Source organism: Oncorhynchus keta, chromosome 28 (assembly GCF_023373465.1).
Source record: "Oncorhynchus keta strain PuntledgeMale-10-30-2019 chromosome 28, Oket_V2, whole genome shotgun sequence".
NCBI classification, from domain to species: Eukaryota; Metazoa; Chordata; class Actinopteri; order Salmoniformes; family Salmonidae; genus Oncorhynchus; species Oncorhynchus keta.
Genome location: NC_068448.1, coordinates 39,826,563 through 39,846,130, shown reverse-complemented (window position 1 = coordinate 39,846,130; position 19,568 = coordinate 39,826,563). Strand labels below are relative to the sequence as shown.

At 45.1% G+C, this 19,568-nt stretch overlaps 1 protein-coding gene across 1 annotated transcript; it reads right to left on the bottom strand.

The window, feature by feature from the left end:
* Positions 1 to 957: 957 nt before the first annotated feature.
* dalrd3 (DALR anticodon binding domain containing 3) lies at positions 958 to 17,819 on the bottom strand. Its single transcript, XM_035741158.2, has 13 exons — positions 17,365 to 17,819; positions 15,943 to 16,247; positions 15,445 to 15,752; positions 15,142 to 15,200; positions 14,345 to 14,446; positions 9,597 to 9,661; positions 9,351 to 9,409; positions 8,578 to 8,660; positions 7,904 to 8,030; positions 4,781 to 4,839; positions 3,993 to 4,106; positions 3,575 to 3,643; positions 958 to 3,254 (listed from the first exon to the last, which is right to left on the bottom strand). The coding sequence occupies exons 1-13, from the start codon at positions 17,593 to 17,595 to the stop codon at positions 3,135 to 3,137; spliced, it is 1,701 nt and encodes a 566-aa protein (XP_035597051.1). The 5' UTR covers positions 17,596 to 17,819; the 3' UTR covers positions 958 to 3,134.
* Positions 17,820 to 19,568: the final 1,749 nt, after the last annotated feature.

Genomic DNA, 19,568 nt, shown 5'->3' with positions numbered 1-19,568 from the left:
ATCCATCTCCGGGGCCCCTGGCCCTACCATCAACCAACCCCCACAGTCACACGCTCGCCTCTCACCACACCCTGCACATTCAAAGGCACTCTGGGACACGCTCAACAGGAGCCACGTTCCCTCGAAAATAACCTGCTGCGTTATAAAAGACCATTTATATTATCTTTCAGTAGAATCCCTTCCTCACAGTCACCACTCCCTCAGAGGATCTGTGACTCATATAAGAAGCACATTAAGTAGGAAATATCCCGGATGTTCCGACTGATCAGTCATTATGTTGTTTGTGTTAGACATCATTTGAGTCGCCTGGCACTGTGACAGTGTCTGGCTGCTCCTCAGCCTCAGTTAGCCTCCCTCCAACCCCCAGTCTCATCCTGTCATTTCCTGGCTCGGTTGGGTATGCCCAGCCACAGTCAGTCAAAGCACTTAAATACTCATCAATATCAGTAGCCCAGCCTACTCCCTCTCCCTCTATTTCTCCCACCCTCCTGTGCTCTCTCTCTCTCTCTCTCTCTCCCTGGCAACCACAAAAGGACACCAGCGGAGGAAGAAAAAAAATCATCACTCAATTTGACAAACAGAGAGCATAGAGCATGATGTGGCAGGACCAGCTAATGACGAAGAGAGGGGCTGAACCACCAATTACTCTCTATAGCCGTCAATGTGGATACGTTTCTAATTGCGTGGCCCCGGCGTCCATTTTAATTGCCTTGCGTGAACTTGAGCATCCACATATCTTTTTATATAAGCGCTACGATGGGGGAAGTGATCTGATATGGCCTACGAATTAATTATACTCATAACCAATTATTTCCGTAATCCCCAGGCGTTACGCAACCATCTATATAGACTTGCCCCGTAACTCATCACACTTAACATGAACAAATAGCTGCACACGGTGCTGCAATGTGGTACACACACACCGTAACACGCATCTTAACACACACGGCAGCGGGGTCACCGAGGTCAACACTCATTTATTGATCTAGGTGGAAAATATATTGGCCCAATGCACAGTTGACAACATTGTGGGAGAGAGTGAGAGTCCGTGTAAAACTCGGGTCACCATAAAAACACAAAAAACGTACACAATAACAACAGTCCAAGATATGGCACAGAGCGACAATGGAGAACGGGGATCTGGGACAGTACTGTATAGTACTTTGGCACAACAGAAGTACTGTGGTGGTGGTGGTGGGTTAGTCTATGTCACATGTATCATTCCATATATATATTGTGGTATCCTAGGAGGTCTACCCCGGGGGATGGTAATAGAGGGGAGGTACGTGAGGCGACGTTGGCTCCCTCTGCTGGGAATACGGGAGCTGGGCACCCCGACACGGACAGCTCTAAGTGGAGGTGATTAGAGGAAAGTGCCAACCAGCCGTGGAGGCCAAATACCAGCAGCATACCACTGCTGGCTTGCTTCTGAAGCTAAGCAGGGTTGGTCCTGGTCAGTTCCTGGATGGGAGACCAGATGCTGCTGGAAGTGGTGTTAGAGGGCCAGTAGGAGGCACTCTTTCCTCTGGTCTAAAAACAAAATATCCCAATGCCCCAGGGCAGTGATTGGGGACACTGCCCTGTGTAGGGTGCAGTCTTTTGGATTGGATGTTAAACGGGGGTCCTGACTCTCTGAGGTCATTAAATACCCCATGGCACTTATTGTAAGAGTAGGGGTGTTAACCCTGGTGTCCTGGCTAAATTCCCAACCTGGCCCTCCAACTATCACGGTCACCTAATAATCCCCAGTTTACAATTGGCTGATTCATCCCTCTCCTCTCCCCTGTAACTATTCCCCAGGTGGTTGCTGCAAATGAGAACGTGTTCTCAGTCAACTTACCTGGTAAATTAAAGGATAATTTTTCAAATTAATTTGACCTTTATTTAACCAGGCAAGTCAGTTAAGAACAAATTCTTATTTTCAATGACGGCCTGGGAACAGTGGGTTAATTGCCTGTTCAGGGGCAGAACAACACATTTGTACCTTGTCAGCTCGGGGGTTTGAACTCGCAACGTTTCGGTTACTAGTCCAACGCTCTAACCACGAGGCTACCCTGCCGCCCCAAAAGGAGCATGGTGGCACACCGCGGGTGAGAGACGGACACCGGTTAAGAGAGAGAAGGAAGGCCAAGCAATTTCTTTGATATATTTGTTTTTGCGGACTAAAGCCCCCCCCTGTCTCCGTGTCAATCTCTGCACGCTCAACCCAACACCCCACGGTTTACCACAATATATATATATATATAATACTGACACAGCCAGTTCCAATGAAATATATATATTTGTATTATTCAAGTAGGAGGGAAGGGAGAAGGGGACAGTAAATGGCTCATGGTTGCCAGGCGCAATATCTAGTGATGAGGACGGGGGCAGTGCTTACACGGTGTACATACAGTGTGTGTTAATACTGTATCTATGGCTCTAGGGCAGTGTCTGTTAGCGGAATAGTGTCTATGGTATCGTAGAAGGGAAGACCGAAGACAGGCAGATGTTCATCGTTTCAAAGGCAGTGAGGGTCTCTGGTAGAGGCTGCATCTGTGGTGCATCAGAGATACTGGTGATACGTCTGGGGAGACCAAGGCTTCACACAGGGGTGCAAATTATCTCTACAGTTTCTTTCATCAACAGTAAATAGCCTGGGTGTAATACCAGGTGTATGTCACATATACATAAGAGGACTTCACAGGGTTTTAATTGGGGGGGGATAAAAGCCTAATAGCTACAGTACCGTAGTAAAAGTGACATTTATATGTGTATTTCATGTAGGGGATAGGCTAGTGATAATTTACGGCAGTTATTAGGCCTTATATAGTTGGAGTATTTGGGGGCATTTGTTGGGGCTACAGTTGGGGTATTTTGGGGGCATTTGTTGGGGCATGTTGGGGGTTACAGTTGGGGTATTTTGGGGGCTACAGTTGGGGTATTTTGGGGGCTACAGTTGGGGTATTTTGGGGGCATTTGTTGGGGCATGTTGGGGCTATATTCGGGGCTACAGTTGGGCTATATTCGGGGCTACAGTTGGGCTATATTCGGGGCTACAGTTGGGGTATGTTGGGGCTATATTCGGGGCTAAAGTTGGGGTATGTTGGGGCATGTTGGGGCTATATTCGGGGCTACAGTTGGGGTATTTGTGGCTATAGCTGCCGGATGGGAGGAAGGTGAAGAGTATCCAACGCGCGATGGTAGAGCTCTCTCAGTGCTCTCAACAACTGCAGCCGACAGAACATCTGATTGAAGAGGTGAGGCAACGGCTCCTTTGGAGAACGGAAGAGAGGGGGACAGAGAGAGAGACAGATTGAGGTTAAACGTTATGGACTATACTATGAACTTTAGTCCGTTTAAATCCAAGTCAGCTGTGCTGTCTGCCAGTACGCCATGTTTTCAGGCCTGGTATGGATGACCCGAGGCTATAAACTCATGGATCTCTGTGTGTCAAACAATAGGGGGCATCACACATGCAAACATTTATTTAGTTCTACATACTGCGAGACACATGCTCTAACAGTGTACTGTCCACTAACTCTAACCTAATTTAACTACCAGACAGACAGAGGTAAAATGGCTGGTTACTCACCCCAAGGACGTGGACTCTGTTGTAATAGGAGCTAAAATCCTTACTGAGAGACACCAGGAACTTGCAGATCTGGGAGACACATTGCACACGCATTAAACATACATTGAATGAGCATTCATTCCCCTATATCAACTAGGACCGGGACGATACCAGTATCTCGATACTCGTTAGTATCGTAGCAAGGAAACTAAACATGAAGCGGACCAAACTTCTTCAGGAAAACGGCGCTAATGTTGGAAACAAACATTGTTATGTTGTCATCCAGAGTCACATTTATTTATTTTCCAAGTTATAGCAAACAATATTTTACATACTGCAGGTTTATAAAGGGCCAAAGAGTTTGGTCTGCTTTGTGTTTTCATTTTTGCCATCAACTGATATTTCAATACACTACAAATATATCCTTTTAAAACCTCACCTGTTCAGTCTTCAGGTTGACTCTGGCCCCTCCATCACACTCCAACGCCTGTCCTGATTGGTCGAGAAGCTCAGAGAATGGAATGAGGTAATTGAACAGAAGAAGCCACTCCCCCTGTGAAACAGAAAGAGAGACACAGTCTCTAGAGGACCTAAGTAGAAATTAAACACAGATATTCACAAAGCGTCTCGGAGTAGAAGTGTGATCTAGGATCAGGTATCAGGATCAGGTATCCTATCAGGATCAGGTATCCTCCATCTAGTCCATCTAGTTATGACCTAAAAAGGTCAAACTGAAAATATCTATTTTTTTACCTCCAATTTCATGGTATCCAATTGGTAGTTACAGTCTTGTCTCATCGCTACTACTCCCGTACAGACTTGGGAGAGGCGACGGTTGGGAGCCATGCGTCCTCCGAAACACAACCCAACCAAGCCGCACTGCTTCTTGACACAATGCCCACTTAACCCGGAAGCCAGCCGCACCAATGTGTCGGAGGAAACACCATGCACCTGGCAACCGTGTCAGCGTGCACTACACCCGGCCCGCCACAGGAGTCTCTAGTGCACAATGGGACAAGGACATCCCTGCCGGCCAAACCCGACTCTAACAATTGTACGCCACCCCATGGGTCTCCCGGGTGCGGCCGGCTGCGACAGAACCTGGACTCGAACCCAGAACCTCTAGTGGCACAGCTAGCACTGCGATGCAGTGCCTTAGACCACTGCACCCCTCGGGAGGTCCCAGGTCAAACTGGTCCTTGATCAGCACACCTACTGTGGGCCTACCTCTTCTTTTAGAGCTGAGAAGTCCAACTGGGAGCCCTCTGGGATTTCAGGGTAAAGTCCTGTGGGAGGCAAATACATGGGAACTGAACATCCACCGTGACCATAAACACATAGTACAATCAAGGTTGTTTATATTGCTTGGTGTGGACTAGTACTCATATACAACATGGTAGTTTGTGGTCCTGTGTGGCTCAGTCGGTAGAGCATGGCGTTTGCAACGTCACGGGTCGTGGATTCGATTCCCGCTGGGGCCACGAACACACAAAATATATGCACATATGACTAAGTCGCTTTGGATAAAAGCTTCTGCTAAATAGTATGTACAGCTGGCTGGTTATACGATGTACCGGCAGGATAGAACAGCGGCGGTCTATGTACTTTTTGTAAAAAAAACAGCTGGTGCACGATATCTAAGGAAGTCTCGAGCTATTGCTCGCCCGAGGTAGAGTTTCTCATGATAAGCTGTAGGCCACATTACCTACCGAGAGAGTTTTCATATATATTCTTTGTAGCTGTTTTACATACCACCACAGTCAGAGACTGGCACTAAAGACAGCATTGAATGAGCTGTATTACACCATAAGCAAAAAGAAAACGTTCACCCAGCGCTCCTAGTAACCGGGGACTTTAATGCAGGGAAACTTAAATCAGTTTTACCACATTTCTATCAGCATGTTAAATGTGCAACCAGAGGGAAAATAACTCTGTACCACCTATACTCCATACACAGAGATACATTCAAAGCTCTCCCTCGCCCTCCATTTGGCAAATCTGACCACAATTCCATCCTCCTTATTCCTGCTTACAAACAAAAACTAAAGCAGGAAGCACCAGTGACTAGATCAATAAAAAAGTGGTCAGATGAAGAAGATGCTGAGCTACAGGACTGTTTTGATAGCACAGACTGGAATATGTTCCGGGATTCCTCCAATGGCATTGAGGAGCACAGCATATCTGCCACTGGCTTCATCAATAAGTGCACTGATGACGTCGTCCCCACAGTGACCGTACGTACATACCCCAACCAGAAACCATGGATTACAGGCAGCATCCGCACTGAGCTAAAGGCTAGAGTTGCCGCTTTCAAGGAGCGGGACTCTAACCCGGGAGGTTATAAGAAATCCCTCTATGCCCTCCGACGAACCATCAAACAGGCAAAGCGTCAATACAGGACTAAGATCGAGTCGTACTACACCGGTTCCGACGCTCGTCGGATGTGGCAGGACCTGCAAACCATTACAGACTGAAAAGGGAAGCACAGCCGAGAGCTCACCAGTGACACAAGCCTACCGGACAAGCTGAACTACTTCTGTGCTCGCTTAGAGGCAAATAACACTGAAACATGCATGAGAGCACCAGCTGTACCGGAAGACTGTGTCATCACCCACTCCGCAGCCGATGTAAGACCTTTAGACAGGTCAACATTCACAAGGCCGCAGGGCCAGACAGATTACCAGGATGTGTACTGCGAGCATGTGCTGACCAACTAGCAAGTATCTTCACTGACATTTTCAACCTCTCCCTGTCAAGTCTAATACCCACATGTTTCAAGCAGACCACCATAGTGCCTGTGCCCAAGAATACTAAGGTAACCTGCCTAAATGACTACCAATCCGTAGCACTTACGTCTGTAGCCATTAAGTGCTTTGAAAGGCTGGTCATGGCTCACATCAACACCATCATCCCAGAAACCCTAGACCCACTCCAATTAACATACCGCCGCAATAGATCTACAGATGATGCAATCTCGATTGCACTCCACACTGCCCTTTCCCACTTGGACAAAAATAACACCTATGTGAGAATGCTATTCATTGACAACAGCTCAGCGTTCAACACCACAGTGCCCTCAAAGCTCATCAATAAGCTAAGGACCCTGGGACTAAACACCTCCCTCTGCAACTGGATCCTGGACTTCCTGACGAGCCGCCCCCAGGTGGTAAGGGTAGGTAACAAACACATGCGCAACGCTAATCCTCAACACAGGGGCCCCTCAGGAGTGTGTGCTCAGCCCCTCCTGTACTCCCTGTTCACTCATGACGGCACGGCCAGGCACGACTCAAACACCCTCATTAAATTTACCAACGACACAACAGTGGTAGGCCTGATCACCGACAACAACAAGGCAGCCTATTGAGAGGTCAGAGACCTGGCTGTGTGGTGCCAGGACAACAACCTCTCCCTCAACGTGATCAAGACAAAGGAGATGATTGTGGACTACAGGAAAAAGAGGACTGAGCACACCAGGAGACTGAAAATATTTGGCATGGGTCCTCAGATCCTCAAAAGGTTCTACAGCTGCACCATCGAGAGCATCCTGACTGGTTGCGTCAATGCCTGGTATTGCAACTGCTCAGCCTCTGACCGCAAGGCACTACAGAGGGTAGTGTGAACAGCCCAATACATCACTGGGGCCAAGCTTCCTGCCATCCAGGACCTCTATACCAGGTGGTGTCAGAGGAAGGCCCTAGAAATTGTCAAAGACTCCAGCCACCCTAGTCATAGACTGTTCCCTCTGCTACCGCACGGCAAGCAGTACCGGAGCGCCAAGTTTAGGTCCAAAAGGCTTCTAAACAGCTTCTACCCCCAAAGCCATAAGACTTCTGAACATCTAGTCAAATGGCTACCCCCCCTCCCCCTCAACACCATTGACACACTCTGTTGTCATCTATGCATAGTCACTTTAATTAACTCTACCTACATGTACATACTACCTCAACTAACCGGTGACACCGCACATTGACTCTGTACCGGCACCCCCCTGTATATATATATATATTGTTATTTTTTACTGCTGCTCTTTAATTACTTGTTACTTTTTTATCTCTTATTCGTATCTGTATTTTTTGTAACTGCACTGTTGGTTAGAGCCTGTAAGTAAGCATTTCACTATAAGGTCTACTACAGCTGTTGTATTCGGCGCATATGACTAATACAACTTGGATTGATTTGATATGATTTTATATTGGTAGTGTATGTACAACTGTGTGGTTCCGTTGGGTGTGGAGGTGTTAGATTGTGGTTGGACTAGAAATATACAGTACCGTGAGTCACTGCGGATTAGCCAGTCAGTCACGTCTACTAAATGACCATATCATCATTGTGTTGCCTTGCGTGTCTCACCCTTCTCCATGCCTCGCTCGTAACTGTCAAAGAGGGTGTGGAGCCGAGCACAGTTGTACATGACAAAGACTCCGCCTCTGGGGCCTTTGGTGGACACACTGCCTTCCCTCTGCACGTCCAGGGTGACCTGTGTGTTAAAACAGTTGTCAGTCTGACAGTCAGCTCTGACTCAACACAACACCAGCCAGGCACAAGCCCCCTGGAGAGCAAGGTAGGCCAGCACGCTACCAGTTCACACACACACACACACATGATTATCGGTGTGTACAACTGCACACACACACACACACACACACACACACACACACACACACACACACACACACACACACACACACACACACACACACACACACACACACACACACACACACACACACACACACACACACACACACACACACACACATAAACACAATGCCCACTTAACCCGGAAGCTAGCCGCACCAATGTGTCGGAGGAAACACCGTAGACATGGCGAACGTGTCAGCATGCACAATGCCCGGCACGCCACAGGAGTCGCTAGTGCACAATGGGACAAGGACATCCCTGTCGGCCAAGCCCGACCCGAACCCGGACAATTGTACGCCACCCCATGGGTCTCCCGGTCACGCCCGGCTGCAACAGAGCCTGGACTCGAACCCAGAATCTCTAGTGGCACAGCTAAGACTCACCGGGCTCATATGGACCGTTGAGAGCAGCTCAAACCTCACAGTGGCTGAGGTCATGACCTTGATGATGTCATCCCAAGTCTGGCCTGGAAAATGATTTGGAGTATTAAGGAAAGAAATCACATACCCTAATCAGTCGTGGAAAAAGTACTCAAATGCTCTACTTGGGTAAAAGTAAAGATACCCTAATAGAAAATGACCCAGTAAAATAGTACTTGAGTAAAAGTCTAAACATATTTGTTTTAAAATATACTTAAGTATCAAAAGTAAATGGATTTGCTAAATAAACATAAGTATCAAAAGTAATATTTCTTATATTATATTATGCAAACCAGACGGCACCATTTTCTTGTTTTTTTATTTATTTACGGATAGTCAGGAGCCCACTCCAACACTCAGACATTCATTTACAAACAAAGCATTATGTTTAGTGAGTCCGCCAGATCAGAGGCAGTAGGGGTGACCAGGGATGTTCTCTTAGGTGAATTGGACTGTTTTCCTGTCAAAATGTAACGAGTGCTTTTGGGTGTCAGGGAAAATGTATGGAGTAAAAAGTACATTATTTTCTTTAGGAATACAGTGAAGTAAAAGTTCTCAAAAATATAAATAGTAAAGTACAGATACCCCCCCCCAAAACTACTTAAGTAGCACACTAAAGTATTTTTACTTAAGTACTTTTCACCACTGCCTAATCATACAAATCAGTGCGTCTCATACACATTAAAAAGTACACACGCGTTACAAAGTGCACTTCAGACAAAATTGAGCACACTCACCTTCGACTTGTTCTCCGTACTTCATCTCTGAGGCCTCCTTCATCTGCACTCTTCTCAGTCTATAGGACAGGGGCGAACAAAGACCCGATGAGACAGACGCACATACAGAGGCTCGAGGAGATCTGAAGAGACTACATTTGAGATGTGAAAAGACTACCTCCCATGCAGACGGTGGAGAACAGTGATATACTTAGTTGCTGGGGACTAAAGAGAAATCAAATGGATAAAACTAGATGTAGTTCTTACTGGAGATACTGGGCCGCACTGAGGTGACTTCCAGGAGTCTTCACTGGTCCACAAACTAGATGCCTCTGAGAAACAGAAAGAGGGGAAACTGGTTCCCTCATAATGTATCTGGTTGCAGCCGGGATAGGTTGAAGAATGTTTTGTGGATGCATAAAGCAATATTGTCAACAGTTTTACATTTGAGTCATTTAGCAGACGCTCTTATCCGGCGCAACTTACAATTAGTGTATATCTTAAGATGGCAAGGTGAGACAACAACCCATCACAATCGTTTTATAAGTACATTTTTCCCTCAACAAAGTGTTTAAAAAATCAGCAAAGTCCGTGCTATTAGAACCAGTGCCTTTTTCTTTCATTTTGGAGGGGCGCCTTGAGTTATTTAAAGCTGCTTTATGCAGAAATCACGCCCTCATTTCCTGGTTGCTAAAATTCTAATAGTTCGCCTAATTTTAGTTCATGTGACAAAACAATGAACTATAGTGTAGAGAACCATTGTAACGTCTAAAACGCTGTGAAATCTATTTATATAACGCAAAATATTGTTTGAAGCTAGTGTACAAAACCGAAAGTAAAAGACACAAAAACTAAACTTAAGAACTGCCAGCATAAAAATAGCGCACATAAAGCAGATCTACTGCTTCTTAGACTTGCTTTCAATGAGAATGACAGATCTACAACACACATTTCTACGTGAATTTGGTCGGGTCGCCCAATAAGTTACATATTTTAGCTTTAAAAAGGTACTCTTCAAAGAGGCCGGGTTTCAGACGTTTTAGGGGGAAGCTTGTTCCACCATTGGGGTGCCAGGACAGAGAAGATCATTGACTGGGCTGAGTGGGAGCTGCCGTCCCGTAGGAGTGGGAGGGCCAAGAGACCAGAGGTGGCAGAACGGAGTGCTCCTGTTGGGGGTGTAGAGTTTTGAGCATATCCTGAAGGTAAGGGAGGGGCCGTTCCTCTTGCTGCTCCATAGGCAAGCACCAGTGTCTTGAAGATGATGCGAGCTTCCACTGAAAGCCAGTGGAGTGTGCGGAGGAGCGGGGTGACATGGGAGACCTTAGGAAGGCTGAACACCGGCCGGGCTGCAGCATTCTGGATCATTTGCATGGGTTCGAAACATGAAAAGCTGAATGTAAGAAGTGCACATAATTTCAAATAGGATTACTAAACAGCACTCTAAATAGGTCAGGAGCCAGACAGGGAGCTGATAGAGGAAATTATGGTTGAAATGACTAATTATGTATACATTCCAATCAGAACTGACTAGTCCAAATGTTATAATGTACTGTACATGTGAATTTTCTCTCTTGCTCCCTTTCCCAATTGTATATAATGTAGTCAGGAGTTTAGTAACAATGAAGGTCTGTTCCTTAGTTCATTCAGTTGTACAAATCTCCAGGTGGTGGGAACGGGCCATCTCCAGATTGTCGAGAATGTTGATTTATACTGACTGGCCTTGACTTCGTGCTGATAACGCGAAGGCTCAAGAGCTAGGGGCCCCTCTGCTTGTGAAATGGAACGTTTGGAAAACGCTGATGTCATTTTCAGTTTATAACCTGTGGAAATGTGTGTAAGCATTTAGTACTCTCTGGAATTAAACGCTCTTACCTGACTTTTAAGACTGGTCTCGATCTACTTCATGCATAATTAATGAACTTACACCTCATTAATGAATTAGAAACGAGTGCGAATTTGGTTTTGGCTGTAAAACAATAAGGAATTTAGAAATTCCTCTATCAGGAGCCTAAGAAGGAATTATTTAGGCTCTATTATTTCAAGGCTTTTGCCTACAAATAAATACACAGTGAAGCATTTGCGAGTGTGACAATAGGCTGGTAGGGACATAAAGCGCTCACCATTTTAAACAACATTTTGTTGTGTTAAATCATTGTAGTCTATATATTGCGCATATAGGCTGTGATTTACTTCAAATTAAATAAAAAATGACTTGTTAGTGCATTTGAATTCATTTTTAGAATACATTTTTAGGAACACGAGTTTGGCCAGTCTGTGGTTTCAGGCTTATGTGATGGTGCCTGGAGAGCCAGAGAGCAGCAGAGAATATCCTCTCCACACTTGTAGAGCCACTGGGGATGCTAAACACCCTTTTGGCCATTCTTGCCTGGCTGAGCAGAGATGCAGAGTTGTTTTTGTAATCCTTTTTCTATAAGTAGGCCTAAAGCTTTTTAGGCAAAATAACCCAATCAAAATGGAAAGCTCCTTGAACGTGAGAATATGCCAGGCCTCACGGGCCCAACATCAATTATGGCCTAATGTATAGATAATAGAACAAAACATTTGCTAAACGTCTAATCTGATTTTTAGTTTAGAAATACTTTGCTACAATGACACACTTAGTTATCTACCCAGCTCGTTCCTTTCTTTTAGCACGTGCACGTAGTAAGTACACCATCATGCTTTCAATATACGTATCTTTTCAGATTCCACAATGATTATTTAGTTGTGGACACTACACCACCGCACTACCTCTCTTTCTCTTGGTCCTTGTCCTTTATAAGTCACCTTTGACTTTGCACCTGTGTGTTTTATCAGTTTCTTTATGGAAATATTTAGCGAACTACATGACATTAAGGGGTTATAGCAGCACACAAGTAGACTACAGATGCATGCTGGGCCGGGCATGCCCTGACCTCGTGAAGTGAGCGCTACTGGATGGAAATTGGAGCGGGCGAGAAGGCCGACGCTCCAGCCTTTGAGAATCTCGCTCCAGTCAAATTGGGCACGCTCCGCTCCAGCTCCGCCCATATACTCTGGTTTGATGGCACAAGCGGGGAGCCCAGCCAACAGAGTTGCAGTTGTCTTGACGGGAGATGTCAAATGCCTGGATTAGGACCTGCCCCACTTCCTGTGTGAGGAAAGGTCGTACTCTACGGATGTTGTAGAACATAAACCTGCAGGAGCGAGTCACTGCTTTGATGTTTGCATAGAACGACAGGGAGTTATCCAGGGTCACACCAAGGTTCTTTGCACTCTGGGAGGGGAACACCTTGAAGTTGTCAAACACGTTCTGTCGAAGTTGAGCTTGAGGTGGTGGGCCGACATCCAAGCTGAGATGCGTTTCGCCATCTGGGTGTCAGAAGGGGGGAGTATATGAGTGTCATCTGCGTAGCAATGCAATCCAGGAGTGTGCAGAGTCTGAGACGGCCAACCCTGAGAGGGTGGGAAGGAAGATCCACGGTGTCGAAGGCAACGGATCGATCTAGGAGGATAAGAACAGAGGAGAGAGAGTCAGCTTTGGCAGAGCAGACACAGAGGAGAGCGGTCTCAGTTGAGCGAGCGACCTTGAAAAATGACTCGTTAAGGGTCAAGAAGATCGTTCTGAGAGAGACAACAAGAGAGTTGGTCAGAGACAGAACAATCGAGTGTTTTGGAAAGAAAAGAAAGAAGGGATTTACCGGTCTGTTGTTTTTGACGTCAGAGGAGTCGAGTGTTGGCTTCTTGACTCTGGCCATCTTAAAGTCAGATGGGGAAACGGTCAGGGATGAGTTCATGAAGGAAGTGAGGAATGGGAGAAGGTCTCCAGGGATGGTCTAGAGAAGGGACGAGGGAATGGGGTCAAGTGGGCAGGTTGTCGGGTGGCCGGACATCACTCGTGGCAGGAAGAGAGAAGGGAGAAAGAGGTCAAGGCGTCAGGTAGTTCTGTGGGGCCAGTGGGCTCAGTAGGCTGAGTGAATGAGGAGCGGATGTCGTCAACCTTCTTTTCAAAGTCGACCACAGAGAGGGAGGGAAGTGGAGGATTAAGGAGGGAGGAGAAGGTGGAGAACAGATTCCCAGGGTTGGAAGCAGAAGCTTGGAATTTAGAGTGATAGAAACTCGGTAGGCATCGGCTGATCCTCAAGAGTAAGCACTTGGTACTTGGATCAGTCATCAAAACAAATGTATTGGTGCACCCAGTGGAGAAAGTCGATTTCATTTCTTCCCAGTACAGGACATCCTATGCATACACGTGCTTGCATGGGAGTAACAGTAACAACATGTCATTTAGCTGTGAAAATGTCTTACCTTTTCATCCGATTGTCAAACAATTCACTTTAAAAAGTAGGCTACCTGCGCACATTCGTCCGGCTTAATTCCAGCATCAAAAACAGTGCGCTGTGCACCAGCCATTTGGTGAATGGAAAGGGACGACTCTAAAAACACCAAAAAGTATAATGTCATTCTGTGATTGTCATTAGGGACACAATTCACAGCCTGAATTGATTGATGTGTCCACTGTTGTCCGAGCGGTTCTCAGTCTCGGCAGCCAGTCATCTCTGCCTTGGCAAAATGTTTGTGTTCATCTCCAACCACACTGCATTTTGAAGCGTATATACCACCCGTTTTCAAGACTATTCGCTCCTTTCTCATGCGGCTGACAGGCCGTAATGATAAATGATTGTGAAATAGCATAGTTTTCTTTCCATCTTTGTTTTAATTATTGTGATAGTCTCATATTTTACCGGTAAGCTGTTTCGACACTATTTATTTTGCCGGTACTCTGTACTTTCACCCCTGCGTGCACATCTATTGGTTAGTATGGTGAACAGTGGAGGCTGCTGAGGGGAAGACGGCTTATAAAAATGGCTGGAACGGAACAAATGGATTTGCATCAAACACATAGAAACCATGTGTTTGATGTATTTCATACCATTCCATTGATTCCCCTCCAGACTTTGCCACGAGCCCGTCCTTCACAATTAAGTACAGATCCCCATTATGTGGTAGTTAATGTGTTGTTGTGTCAAACAAACCTGTGTCACTGTTGCACCGCTGGCTCTCCAGAGCATCGCTATCTGCTGCTGGCGGAACTCATCCTGACAGGAAGTGACATGTACCACGGTTGCTGTGGATACCTAGGTCAATAAGAGATGTGAAAACCTAACATGAGACGATATAGTAGTCCACGGCCATAGATATAGTATTACTATAGTAGTACACGGCCATAGATATTGTATTACTATAATAGTACACGGCCATAGATATAGTATTACTATAGTAGTACACGGCCATAGATATTATATTACTATAATAGTACACGGCGATAGATATAGTATTACTATAGTAGTCCATGGCCATAGATATAGTATTACTATAGTAGTACATGGCCATAGATATTGTATTACTATAATAGTACATGGCCATAGATATAGTATTACTATAGTAGTCCACGGCCATAGATATAGTATTACTATAATAGTACACGGCCAAAGATATACTATTACTATAGTAGTACACGGCCATAGATATAGTATTACTATAGTAGTCCATGGCCATAGATATAGTATTACTATAGTAGTACATGGCCATAGATATTGTATTACTATAATAGTACATGGCCATAGATATAGTATTACTATAGTAGTCCACGGCCATAGATATAGTATTACTATAATAGTACACGGCCAAAGATATACTATTACTATAGTAGTACACGGCCATAGATATAGTATTACTATAGTAGTACACGGCCATAGATATAGTATTACTATAGTAGTACACTGGTAAAGCTTGATGTTTAAAGCGTTGGGGAAAAGAAAGCTTGACTCACTGTGCAGTCTGCAGTAGACCTGTCCAGTTGGGCCAGATGAGACACACTGTCTCGTTGCACTGAGGACAAAAATCACATGAATTATGTTACAGACGGTCTTTAAATCAAATCTATAATGGACTGTTAAGCTATGGAGGCTTTATTTCCCTCGGCTACATTACAGTAAGTTTCACATCTAAAGGCGCCATGTTATAGACTTACTTCCATATGAGATAATTCCATTGTATTGACCAATTTGACCCAAACCTTCTGTCTTTGCCAATGAATGTGTTAATCACAGGTTAAAGATCCTTCATGTCTCACCTGTACAGGTACCCAGGCTGGGGTCATACCCTGGCAGCTGCTCCTCCTGAAACACCCTCTTCAAGTTCACCCTGAGCGTCCCCCACTCCTTCTCTCCCTCCATCTTCTTTCCTTCACTCTCTCGCCTTCCTCCATCTGTCTCCTCTCTTTCTTTGTACGGGGAATTCTGTAAAGCCTCCAACATCTTCTCCTCCCTCTCGTCATTGGTCCAGCTGACCGGCACTGACGGCCAATCGACGCCAAGTATTCGGAGGAAGACGATGATGTTGCTATCTTCAGGCAGCACAGGGCAGCAGGACACAGTAAACCTGAGAAAAACAGGGACGTTACCAACACTGATATATGATATGGTGCTAATGCAAAACCCTCTATACTCAGTATAACACATATTTAACCAAGACGGCACATACCGCAATGAACATACACAACACGGATACATACAATGTACTGGACAGTGACATAATGCCAGATGAGTTATAAAGCCATGTCCTAACTCACCCCTGTCTCCTCAGTAGCGCCCCTAAGTGGTCAGTCAGCAGCACGGTGCGTAGTTGCCCCAGCGTGAGTGTGTCCGGGGAGGGTAAATTTGGTTTGGGGTGAAGGGCCGGGCAGTTGAGCACCACACCCCCCTGTCTCTGGCTAGGAGGCTTCAGGTACGCCGACACTCCACTCAGGACCTTCTGAAACGCGGCAATCCGGTCAACCCGCACCCTCAGCCCCTCTCCCATGACCTCCCCACCAGCCACAGGGAGAACCCCACACCCTTTCAGGGACAGCACTCTACCCATCACTGCTGGGGGAACCTAGACACAAACACATCACACTTACATACTGTCCATGGATAGCAGACAGTTCTTCTCAAATTCAGGCAAAAACAATATTGCAGTAGTAGTAGCCTTCTGCCTTCAGTGGGATATACCTAATTTGCCTACTACATGAGTCTGTTTGTGTTCTCCTGCTCAGACGTTGCTGGCATATGCCAGATTTTACAATGCCTGGATAGGTCATTTATGTATCAGCGAACCACATCATATGATATAGCAATCTGGTGCCCGACGGCACATTCGATGACGTGGCACGCACGCAACGTCTGAGCAGGGAATGCAACCATGCAACTACTTTGGTCACGATCCTCTGCTCAGACTTTGCATGCATCAACCAATGGTTGAGTTCCACGTCATCGACTGTCATCGACTGACAGATTGCTATAACATATGATGTGGTTTTCTGATACATTAAATACCTATCCAGATTTGGCATGCGTCAGCAACGGGTTTCCATTAGTTACCACAGTCACAAAGCCAAAATGTTCTATCATAAAGTGTATGAAGACAAACACTTCGTTTTTTGGTCTTAATTTAAAGTTAGGCATAACATTAGCAGTGTGGTTAAGGTTAGGTTGGAAATCACACTTTAAGAAAGAGAATTTGTACAAATAGGCGGGATTTATTACTTTGTGGCTGTGACCTCGCAAAGTCTTGGCGATGCCATGCAAACATCGTCTCGCGAGATGATAGACCCCATGTAAAAACACGGTGCCACATTTTGCTGTGAGTGACCCACATTAGATTTGTCCAGTCAGGGGTTAATAATTTTTGCCGCAGGGTTTAAATGTTATGTCGACGAGGACAATGTCAACGGTCTCAAATATGAAAACGTATTAATTCCATTTTGTTCACAATCATCAAGGGGATGTTGAAGATGTGGAGGCTAATTATTTTACCCCGACCTATCTCTCAAGACTCTTCAACCTGTCAAAAAGAAAAGCGTGTGCTGTCAACTGTGTGTGTGTCTGTCTGTCAACCCATGCGTTATAACCAGTGTATCCAACTGCAAATAATTCAAAGGAAAAATATAATGGGGTTCAAATGAATTGAATTAAATAATAATATTAAGAAGCTAGCTATTTAGCACACCGACCTGTCCGTCTGCATAAAGCGTATTCAGCACCGTAGTGGGTGACAAGAAATCCCTGTTTTGGAGATTCTTAGCGCTGCTTTCTTTAAACCAAAGCTTCTCCGGCTCACTCGAGATTCTGTCACTGCTACCCTGACCGGCATCGGGAACATTTTCAGGCTCTCCCCGTAGTGCGGAGCCCAGAGCTTGGACGGTACGGGTGATCCGAAACGGTGTCTCGTCAATGTTCTCCATCACTAACTCACAACCTAACCATCACTTCAACTGAGCTAAACGGTATAGTAATCATTTGTGTTTATGACAGCTAACTTTTCAAATAGACAAAACATTTGTTCCTCTGCTCTAGTCGATCGATCTCGTATTGGCTGTGAATGACTGCATGATAACCACAATGCGGAACTGTAGAGTGCAAATGTTGTTTCCCTGAGTCCCGTTTCCTTGTGAAGCAGGGCAAAAGCGCGAGTTTATGGCGCCATATTGTGTGTGGCAGTGTTGGCCTTTTAGCACAAGTAAATTAACTTTCATCAACAATGTTGGTAATTTAATGGTGATTCTGCAACTACGGGCACGTCTATGTCCTCGCAGTGATTTTATTTAAATTATTATAATTGTTATTCTTTATTTGTTAAGTTCACACTACAATCACCCCATACTTTTTCTTTCACACCTCTTTATCAAGTATTTCAGATGCATTTTATACCTCAAGTTCACTGTTTTGCCCTTGTCCCTGACCAAGACATTTGCGCTTCTACTATATTTTCCTATGAGAAAACATTATATAATGTGTAATTAATTAATGTTGTCTACTAGAGGAAGATTACATTAAATCTATATCAATATGTATTGTGAGTATGCTCTTTATATTGTTTTTAAACCAAATATGTGGTGCCATTTCCACAACTGAGGACAAATTCCTCATTAATAAAGTTTTTTTGAAGAGAATGTTAATTTAGTTACCATGGAAACATATTGTGACAGTGTATCTATCACATGGCTGGTCATCTCCACTGCCTCTGATCAAGATGACTCACTAAACACAAGCTTTGTTTGTAAATGATGTAACCCTGGCTAACCATACATTTAAAAAAAACTCGAAAATGGTGTCATCTGGTTTGCTTAATATATAAGGAATTTGAAATGATTTATACTTTACTTTTGATACTTAAGTATATTTTAGCAATTACAGACATAGAAACAAAATAAAAAATGATCCTATACGATACCAGGAACATCTGCAAAAGACAGGGAGAAATACTGGAAATAAAAAGAGAAGGGAGAAGTGAAATCTATCTCTGAGCTTACAAAGCAGAACAAAGAAACAAGAGAAGGCAATGGAAATGCAACCAATGGAAAAGAAGACCGACTTTAAAGAGAACAGTTGCAATGAGACCTCCCTATCGGGTAACACACCCCCTCAGTCACCAGATGACCTGCAGCCAGAACATGAGGCCAACATACCTGCCCCTGATGCGTGCCCTGATACTCCTTCCTCATTGTCTGCAACATAAATGAGTAGTCGAATACTTGCTGGAAGGAAAAATGTTGGAAGAAGTCTCTCAAAAACATACAAAGATCTGTACATGTCAAATGTCAAACTTGATAATGCTTTGCGGAAAGCTGAGGAATTCAAAAAAAGGTACGATCGACTGATGAAGAAACTGGTAAGACAAGATTCCACAAAGACAAAACAGCAAATGGAAGGAAACTCCAAAGAACCTGTGAAGGATTTTGTTTCAAATGCCATCATTGCAGAGTTAAAGCAAAAAGTATCAACAAATTGACCAGTGCCAAGGAAAACAAGTGGCTTCAAAAATGCTCAGTGGCAACATCCTGAGAAAGTATGGCCTGGCCAATGCAGCAAACAGAAAATGTTGATTTTCAGCAAAAACAATGAGGACAAATGAAAACAATACTCCAGGAAAAATCAGTGAAACAGAATTAGCACTGCCAGGCTCTGTCGTAACCGGCCGCGACCGAGAGGTCCGTGGGGCGACGCACAATTGGCCTAGTGTCGTCCGGGTTAGGGAGGGTTTGGCCGGTAGGGAAATCCTTGTCTCATCGCGCACCAGCGACTCCTGTGGCGGGCTGGGCGCAGTGCGCGCTAACCAAAGTTGCCAGGCGCACGGTGTTTCCTCCGACACATTGGTGTGGCTGGCTTCCATGATGGCGCTGTGTTAAGAAGCAGTGCGGCTTGGTTGGGTTGTGTA